The sequence below is a fragment of the Oncorhynchus masou genome, chromosome 12, assembly GCF_036934945.1.
Source record: "Oncorhynchus masou masou isolate Uvic2021 chromosome 12, UVic_Omas_1.1, whole genome shotgun sequence".
In the NCBI taxonomy this organism is placed as follows: domain Eukaryota; kingdom Metazoa; phylum Chordata; class Actinopteri; order Salmoniformes; family Salmonidae; genus Oncorhynchus; species Oncorhynchus masou.
This window is the reverse complement of record NC_088223.1, coordinates 69,663,756-69,673,783: the sequence shown is the minus strand read 5'-3', so window position 1 is coordinate 69,673,783 and position 10,028 is coordinate 69,663,756. Positions and strand designations below refer to the sequence as shown.

The 10,028-nt window shown below is 44.6% G+C and overlaps 1 protein-coding gene across 1 annotated transcript in view; it reads left to right on the top strand.

Moving 5' to 3' along the window:
- Nucleotides 1–4,020: 4,020 nt before the first annotated feature.
- LOC135550729 (drebrin-like) overlaps nt 4,021–10,028 on the top strand; it is a 128,332-nt gene continuing 122,324 nt past the window's right edge. The window contains exon 1 of the mRNA XM_064981786.1: nt 4,021–4,238. Within this exon, the coding sequence (XP_064837858.1) occupies nt 4,156–4,238 (83 nt within the window). The 5' untranslated portion in view covers nt 4,021–4,155. The remainder of the gene's footprint in view (nt 4,239–10,028) is intronic.

Here is a 10,028-nt window from a genome sequence, read left to right as displayed (position 1 = left end):
CCACCGTTGTGTCGTCAGCAAACTTAATGATGGTGTTGAAGTTGTGTGCGGCCACGCAGTTGTGGGTGAACAGGGAGTACAGGAGTGGACTAAGTAAGCACCCCTGAGGGGCCCCCGTGTTGAGTGTCAGTGTGGCAGATGTATTGTTGCCTACCCTCACCATCTGAAGTTAGGAAGTTCAGGATCAAGTTGCAAAGGGAGGTGTTAGTCCCAGGGTCCTTAAGTTAGTGATGTTCTAGTGAAACAGTTTTTGTATTGAGCGCGTCACTGGTACTTTCTGTTGGAGATTTTTTTCTTGTAAGGGGGATAGAATAGAATTCTTGTAGAATTCTGGTTTGACAAATGGATGCCGAGGGAGAGCTTTGTATAAGTTTCTGTGTGTGGAGTAAAGGTGATCTAGAGTTTTGCCGCCTCTAGTTGCACAGGTGACATGCTGGTAGAAATTAGATTAAATGGATTTCAGTTACCCTGCATTTAAAATCACTGGCCACTAGGAGCGCCGCCTCTGGATGAGCATTTTCTTGTTGCTTATGACCCTATACAGCTCGTTGAGTGCGGTCTCAGTGCCAGTATCGGTTTCGAGTGGTAAATGGAAAGCTACAAAAAATATAGATAAACTCTTGGTAAATATTATGGTCTACGGCTTATCATAAATTATTCTAATTCGGACAAGCAGAACCTCGAGACTTCCTTAATATTAGAGATCCCACACCAGCTGTTGTTAACAAAGACACACACCTCCCCCTTGAGCTTACCCGAGGCTGCTGTTCGATCCTGCCAATGCATAGAAAAACCAGCCAGATGTATATTATCCATGTCCTTGTTCAGATATGACTCTGAGAAACATAGGATATTACAGTTCTTCAGGTCCCATTGATAGGATAGTCTCGAATGGAGCTCGTTCAGTTTGTTCGCCAATAGAATGGAGGGTAGAGGCGGAGCCTGTAAAACAGCAGCTGTCCATTGCAGCCCCATTCTGAGTAGTGCAGTTCTTGGACCAGAGTACTAGAGTGAAGATGTGAGTTGGAACGAAAGCCTTTTGTCTTTCCACCTGCCTTCACTCCCCTTTACCCCACAGACTTCCTAAAAGAGAACCAGATCAATAAATCAATACCACTCTTTTATGAACTCAGAACAAGCTGCTCATTGTCCTCCGTCTCCCTCTGTTTCTCCAGCCCAGTTTGAAAGTACTCTGAATGACTAAGAAATCATGATACTTTGTTCAAATACGAGAAATTAATTCTAATTCCTCATTCTAATGCTACTGTGTTTTTGTCTACTTTTGGCCCTACTGACAGATTATAGGAACTAGTTTGTGTTGTGTAATTCAGTTTGAGCTTGATGCAAAAGCTGCTGCATTCTCCTCCCTTCAGCCCCAGCAGAGTAATTTGGCCACTGAAAGACTGAGAGGCTGGTGTCAGAGTCCCATATGAAGCTACTGGCTCAATCCCCTGCTGCTCCATTTAAGACAGGGTTTGGGGCACTGAAGCCAACACACACACATACCACGATCCCACCCACCCAAACAAACACACACTCACCCCCCATGTATGCATGCCACTGCTGGAGAATCCTGGACATTGGATCCCAGCCCATTCTTTGCTGGACAGATGTCTTCCCTGAGAACAATCACTACAACCAGTGAAAATAATTGGTACCTTAGCCATCTGCAGGAGACGCTGAGGACCGGATGGATGAGGAGAATAATCAATGTTAACCCACTTAACAGGGAGGAGGGCCGCTATGGGCCAAACACAGATCCTCATTGGATGAGACAGTTAGGAAGGAGGGGTGAGTGTGGGGGGCGTGAGCCTGTGTTATATGAGGGTCATTGATGTGGAGAAGGAATAGTGTTGGATAAAGAGGATAAGAGCATATGTAAGTGTAGAGATGTGTATTGTGTGTGTGTGTTGGGGGGGAATGATTGACACTCATATCTATTTCTACATTAGTGGCATGCTGTGATTTGTGTCAGTTAGACTGATGAAGGATTACTGCTCTTACCCCTCCTGAAATTAAAGCATTATGAAACCCTAAATGTACACAATACATTCTATTACCATGTTATTACCAGTTTAGTTTATGTTGTAATGTAAAGTGTCACTATCCATTGCACTTTTTCTCATGGATGCTAGAAACATGGCTTGTCTCGTGTTGTGTTCTGAGTGACAGTTCCCTGGCAATCTGAGGTCTTGTCAGGGCTGGCAGGGCTTGTCAGGGTAGGGCTGGCAGACGTACACTACATGACCAAAGGTATGTGGACACCTGCTCGTTGAACATCTCATTCCAAAATCATGGGTATTAATATGGAGTTAGTCCCCCCCTTCGCAGCTATAACAGCCTCCACTCTTCTGGGAAGGCTTTCCACTAGATGTTGGAACATTGCTGCAGGTACTTGCTTCCATTCAGCCACAAGAGCATTAGTGAGGTTGGGCACTGATGTTGGGCGATTAGGCCTGGCTCGCAAAGTTGGAAGCACAGAATTGTCTAGAATGTCATTGTATGCTATAGCGTTAAGATTTCCATTCATTGTAACTAAGGGGCCAAACCATGAAAAACAGCCCCAGACCATTATTCCTCCACCACCAAACGTTACACTTGGCACGATGCATTCGGGAAGGTAGCGCTCTCCTGGCATCCTCCAAACCCAGATTTGTCTGTCAGCCTGCCAGGTGGTGAAGCGTGCTGCCAAAGGCGTCGAGATTTACACCACTCCAGCCGACGCTTGGCATTGTGCATGGTGATCTTAGGCTTGTGTGTGGCTGCTCAGCCATGGAAACCCATTTCATTAAGCTCCTGACGAACAGTTCTTGTGCTGATGTTGCTTCCAGAGGCAGTTTGAAGGTTGTGTGGCCTACCACTTCGCGACTGTGCCGTTGTTGCTCCTAGACGTTTCCACTTCACAATAACAGCACTTACAAACGGACTTATTGGAATGGCGGCATTCTATGATGGTGCCACGTTGAAAGTCAAGGAGCTCTTTAGTAAGGGCATTCTATTGCCAATGTGTGTCTATGGAGATTGTATGGCTGTGTGCTCGATTTTATACACCTGTCAGCAACGGGTGTGGCTGAAATAACCGCATCCACTAATTTGAAGGGGTGTCCACATACTTTTGTATATATCGTGTGGGTGTTGAGCCAATGAAGCCTGGGTGCACAGCACTGAGGCTGCCCCTGAGGCTCCGTCCAACACTGTTTGGGTAGGAGTTGGGTCAGCTGTAGGCACAGATTCAGGATCAGTTTACCCTCCCCAAACTGTAACTATAACCATAAGAATAAAATAACAAAACTGACCTTAGCCTGAGTAACTTAATCTTACTCTATACTCAATTACACTGTAGACCCAGACTGGGCTCTAGAATCTTTATCCCAGTTATCAGGCAACAAAACTGTTCTCTCTCTGCCCAATCTGCATACAGTACAGACTACAGACCCCCCCCCCCCACCCGACATGTTTCTCATCCCAGACACACACTCCAGACTGGGTCGGATGCTATCAGGGCTGATTGTTCCTGCTATTTTTTTAGTAAAACATCACTCTGAGAGTTGCAGCTAGCTACAGCCTTGAGAACTGGTGGCTTTTGGATGAATCTCTTTTCCTCAGCCCAGACATCAAACACCCATCTCTGGATAACCAGCCAGAGCCAGACAAAAGCCTAAAACAACAGCTGTTAAATAAAGGGCTGTTTTTATCAAAGAGCAAGTTATGAAGAGGATTAATGAGAATGTTGTGTAAAAAAAAAAAAACTTTGAATCCCCATCCCGCCTGTTAGTTAGACCCCCATTTCTGTAAGAGGCTATGGCTACTGTTCGAAATAAATAATTTTTCATCTCCCTGGTCTTTGTCAGGTGCTGGTTTGACGAGTCATTCCATGTCGGTGCCGGGCCTGGTCAGATCAGGATTCAGTGCTGACTGCTGACGTTCTATATGCGCTAGGACCCAGCAGTGTTTTTTTAGAGGCGTGTGAATTTTTCGCACTAGGACCACGCAGTTTGTGGGGCTGTAGCGCTGCACTGTCTTTGTTCCTCCACTCAGAATCTCTCCCCCCTCTCACTTTCTACTCCGCAGTGTCTCTCTCCCTCTCTTTCTCTATACTCTCCTTTACTTCCATTACAGTATTACACCGGTCTGGATGATTGCAGAGACAGCAACATGGCTGTGAATCTCGGCAAGAACAGACTGGCCCTTCTAACAGCCTACCAGGATGTTATCAACGAGACCTCGTCCACTGACTGGTAGGTCAATTGAACTTCCCTTATCTATTATGGCTCATCGGCATTAAGTGTTTTTATCGTGGGGGGGGGGGGGGGGGGGTTGAGGATGCGGATGGATGCACAGGACGGGATATGCACATCCCCCCCATGCAGTACCGTCTGCAGGCTGTTTTTTGTGATAGGCTACGCAGCATCCCCCTGGTCTTTTGCAGGAGGAACAGGATGGGGAGAAATGCCGAAGTAAGCCTACAAATTAAAGTTCAAAAAGCACTGTGGCAAAAATCGCAGGGAAATCATAGTTGATACTATAGGCTAGTATGTAACGATCCATGATGCGGGATGATCTACTCATAAATGCATCACATGTAACGGTTCCATTCCAAAGCTGTCAGAAGCAGGGCGTTCAGCCCACAGGGCGATTTTTTTTTCATACAATAAAATCATACTTGTTTAAAGTGCTGAAATGTGCGGCTGTTCACAGCAGACCAACTGACACAGCGGTCACTGGCTGCTCCTAGTCCAGAAAAGCAGCAGGCAATGTGCGCATTGATCAAATATTGAGAAAGAAGAAGGGTGATTCATTGTTTGCTCAGAGCGAGTTTTTACTTTGGACCACCGACCACTGTGTTTCTGTCTGTCATAGACAGACGTAGTGGGGAGCCCCTGAAAAGGTTTGAATATTGAGAGAATGTACGTACGTTTCCCCCTTTGCAATAGCATACCGCTCGTTTCCCTCATTTTAAATAAAAACATTTACATGTAGCGTTCTCGCATCCCGACGAGCGAGGGCTGAGATGATATGGGCGAGGCGAGTAGTGTCAGTCTAAAAACCCTCAATGTGACCGGCCCTGTTTCTCTTCTGCTCCCTCTTCTCTCTTCCTCCCATTATACGCGATGTAACTGCTGTTTTGGCCTGTTGGGAGGGGAAAAGTTGCAAATGTGATGGTCCCATTCGAGTTATCCATACATTCCATCGGGCCTTGTGTCAATGGGGAGGCGTTTCTCTTCCCTTTGTGTGGAAATGGATACACATGGTCAGTGGAATATCTGTTCACCAACAAAACCAGCTGGCCTTAACAGAGAGAGTGAGACATTCTGAAAGGCTGCATCCATTGAAGTCCACTGATGATCACTTCTCCCTTTTGAAGATGGATAGGCCTTTGACTCTATGCTAAACAGTTTAAATTGTCATATTTTTCCAACTAAAGATAACCAATTGCTATCTTTCAAGACAATATACATTTTTTTGTTTTAGAGTATGTGTTATCCTTTGGAGTTTATCTCTATAGCCTTATAGGCCTATAGAGTTGATCTGATTGAATCATCTACAACATCACTATTGTAATGTCTCTTTAATAATAAAAGATGCCACAATATATTTTATCAGTCTGCCACCATTGTTTTGTTTAATTTTCAATACAGCCTTCTATTGTTGCCTAAATGGCAGTATCTGCATGTGTTGACTGGGCTGCAGTAGTCTCCCACCAGCCTGTTGGATTGCCCTGTAGAGCCCCACTAACCCCCATTTCAGCCTGTCTGCTTGGAACAGGTTCACAAAAGCCTACAAAATGGATGCAAAGCAAAGTGAGATTTTCCTGTACATAGAAATGACATATTCTACATTCAGATTTTATGAAGATACAGCTTGTATGTGTGATGATGAGACGTGTTACCATGCTGTTTTATTATAATCGTGTTCTAAACTTTACATTGTTAAATGATAGAAGGCTAACCTAGTCTTTTGAGAGGAGGCATCCTCCCTCAACCTGCCTGTTAGCCAGTAGCCACACTACTAGAGAAATTCCTACCTGTAGTTGAATATCACTCTCTGCTTTTTGTTCAAGTGGGTTGCACTCATATAATTGACAACGGTTAATATTTCTTTAGGCTGTGTTTAAATGTTGCAAGGGCCCATTTTATTTGTTTATTTATCAGATTATAGCAAAGAATAGCTTGATAATGCAAAGGGCCTCAGGCTTTCCCCCATTACTCACACTTGAACTGAGCTGAACAAAGACAGGGCTTTCAACCATCTATGACCCTAAACAACCTCAATCTTCCCCCTCTTTCCCTGTCCATATAATACCTCATCATCTATAACGTCATGGTTGCCTTGCCCCGACACACAAGTGTGCATGCACACACATGTAGCATACGCTCTTATCCAGAGCGACTTACAGTAGTGAGTGCATACATTTTCCTACTTCTCATTACTGGTGCCCTGCGGTGCCATGCTCTACCCACTGACCCACACACCCCAACACACACATCTACCGCAAATGTATAATACCCCCTCAAAAATATGAGCCCTCTTCATGGGCCCTCAATGCCTCTGACACACAGGTGTCTTTCCCCTAATGGTGGATAAGTGGTGGGTGGATTCATTGTGGGCTTTCTGTTCACATAACTGACCTTCCTTCTTCACTGAGCACCGCTGTCCTTGTCATGCATTTTTCAGGACTTTTTGTGGAGTAAAAATGTATTCCCATTCAAATTCCTATTTTCCCCTAACCTCTAACCGTAAACCTAACTCTAAACCTAACCTTAACCCTAAACCTAACCCTTAAGCCTAAAATAGCATTTTAACAAATTCAGGACATTAAAAATGTCCGGACTTTTCTAAAAAAAGCAAAAATAATCCTACCTTGTCAGGACATTGCGATCCTGTTAAGGTAAGAAAATATGTACACACACGCGCGCATGTGTGCGCACACACACAAGGTGATGGCACGACAATGGGCCTCAGGTCATCGTCATGCTGTCTTTGTGCATTCAAATTGCCATTGATAAAATACAATTGTGTTAGTTGTCCGTAGCTTATTCCTGCCCATACCATAACCCCACCGCCACCATGGGGCACTCTGTTCACAAAATTGACATCAGCGGTCCGCTGGCCCACGCGACGCCCTCTGTCTGCCATCTGCCCAGTACAGTTGAAACCAGGATTCATCCATGAAGAGCACACTTCTCCAGCGGGCCAGTGGCCATCGAAGGTGAGCATTTGTCCACTGAAGTAAGTTACGACGCCGAACTGCAGTCAGGTCAAGACCCTGGTGAGGATGACGAGCACGCAGATGAGCTTCCCTGAGATGGTTTCTGACAGTACTGTATATGCAGAAATGATTTTGTTGTGCAAACCCACACTTTCATCAGTTGTCCAGGTGGCTGGTCTAGGACGATCCCGCAGGTGAAGAAGCCGGATGTGCAGGTCTTGTGCTGACGTGGTAACAGGTGGTCTGCGGTTGTGAAGCCGGTTGGACTTACTGCTGCATTCTCTAAAACAATGTTGGAAGTGGCTTATGGTGGAGAAATTCAACATTTAACTCTCTGGCAACAGCTTTGGTGGATATTCCTGCAGTCAGCATGCCAATTGCACTCTCCCTCAAAACTTGAGACATCTGTGGCATTGAGTTGTGTGACAAAGCTGCACATTTTAGATTGGCCTTTTATTGTCCTCAGCACAACGTGCACCTGTGTAATGATCATGCTATATAATCAGTTACTTGATATGCCACACCTGGCAAAGGAAAAAATCACTAACAGGAATGCAATCAAATTTGTGCACACAATTTGAGAAAAATAAGCTGTTTGTGGTTATGAAAAAAAAATCTGTGATCTTTTATTTCAGCTCATGAAACATGGGAACAACACTTTACATATTGCGCTTATATTTTTGTTCAGTATATATTCCTACCCCTCCTATCATGCCTTTTTAATCTTTCCAACCATGTCTCTGAAACCTGATTACAAAGCTAGTTCTGCATTGTAGGAGCTATAACAATCAAACGCTGGCGGCAAATACCTCATACAGGGTGAGAAGACACTACCTGTCTGATCATGGCATGACGAGACATTTCTCAAAGCGGTTCAGAAAAGGCAGACAAAGCCAGTAATAACTATTGCAGAAAGAATCCAGGTGGATGATGAATTATATTATAGTGTCCTTCGATTCAACGAGGGCCAGCCAGAGCCTCAGTGACAGTTATGGCTTGAGCCTAGAGGACTCTTGAGAGGCTCTTGCAAGAGAAAATTAAGGCTTTTTGAACTCCACCATGAAGATGTGACGCACAACGAGCCAGAATGTCACAAGGGTTATCCAATATCAAACACACACAGACATCTGGAATGTTCCATGTAGAGCGGTGGCTGTTGCTGATTCACCGGGAGCCATGGGTTTGACCCTTTGACCCCTAGCCCTCTCAGTCATTACCTGACATGTTTTCTATTGGTCCTGATGATCTGTTCCTTTACCCATCAGGCTGCATTGATTGGGTTATCAACAACAGACAGACAGGGCAGGTCAAAGGCAATCTTTTTACTTAGATTAAATAGGTCCTGGTTGGTTTCTTTAGCAGAAAGGCTTTGTTAAAAGTGTAATATCTTAGTATCGGAAGACAGAAATATAAACGTTTTTCTGTCCTTTGCAATCAGTTGTCCATTTTTATAAGAACTATGTTCTTCTAATTTGCTCAGTCAGATTTTTTTTGCTCTCCGTCTGTCATCACCGGTATAGGTCATATTCTGAACAGGAAGGAATGTTTTAGTTCTCAGACAGACAGCCAGACTCCTCTCTGTCCAATCAGCAGCAGGTTTGGCCCCTGACTTCCTGTCTGTCTCAGGGGAGGGGGAGAGGATTCTCCTGGAGGTGTGTCAGTCACCTGGTTGCATGGCCACCTCTGGCTGCTAGCCCACTAAAAGCTATCCCACTATGCTCCATCCATACAATAACAAAATGTGCAATAAATCTCAAATTTGTCGTAGATAGTTTTTCATTTTACCCGCATTTTCAGTTATTTCAGTTAGGCTACATAAATCAGGCTTATTGTGCCCTTCAAAGGTACAACATGAGTTAAGGTGTCAATCTTTGTGTTTCTGTGTCTCGACTGTTATTGACTTTGTTGCAATGCTACTTCAATGCAGTGCTATTGCCTCCTCCTCCCACTCAAGTGGCACAGTGGTCTGCATCTCAGTGCTAGAGGCATCACTACAGACCCTGGTTCGATTCCAGACTGTATCGCAACCGGCCGTGATTGGGAGTCCCATAGGGTGGTGCACAATTGACCCCGCGTCATCCGGGTTTGGCCGGGGTAGGACGTCATTGTAAATAAGAATTTGTTCATAATTAACTTGTCTAATTAAATAAAGGTTCAATAAAATAAAAATAAAATGCACATCCCCCCTCCAAGTCAACCAGACATGGTGCTGGCGACATCCCTGGGGACAACACACATACAACACGCATGCAAACACACAGATAGAGAGAGAGAGGTATAGCTACAACTGTATAGGGTTATTTTACACTCTTGTGCCATGGGAACCAATTTAAGCCACACACACACTGTAAATTGGGCAATAGTGGTCTGGGAAATGGCAGGAAGAGCTCACGTGGTTGAATTGGCCTCATTCATGTAATTAGCAAGAAAAATCCACAAACGGTTAATTTTAAATTCAATAACGTTATTATGCAAGAATTCTTTTCTGGTCCAAGTGTTCTGGGGTTTCGAGTTGACTATGAGGGCACTGTACTACAATAAATGCTATATAACCCTCCAGTTAAGACAAAATGTCAAAATTTGGTTTGGGAAATCATTTGCACTCCACTTGCACTTTCATGCCATGGGGATGAAGATTCAATTGGGTAGAAAATATAAGCCGTGCAGTCATTCCACAGAACAGCTGTCTAACAATAAGTCGCACAACTAGACCTAACATGCTGACCAGACCGGACACGTCGCTTGCGCGAGCATCGCAAAATAAATGTAGAAATCCATGTTATTCAATTATTGCACCCACACTGCTCACGCGCGCCAA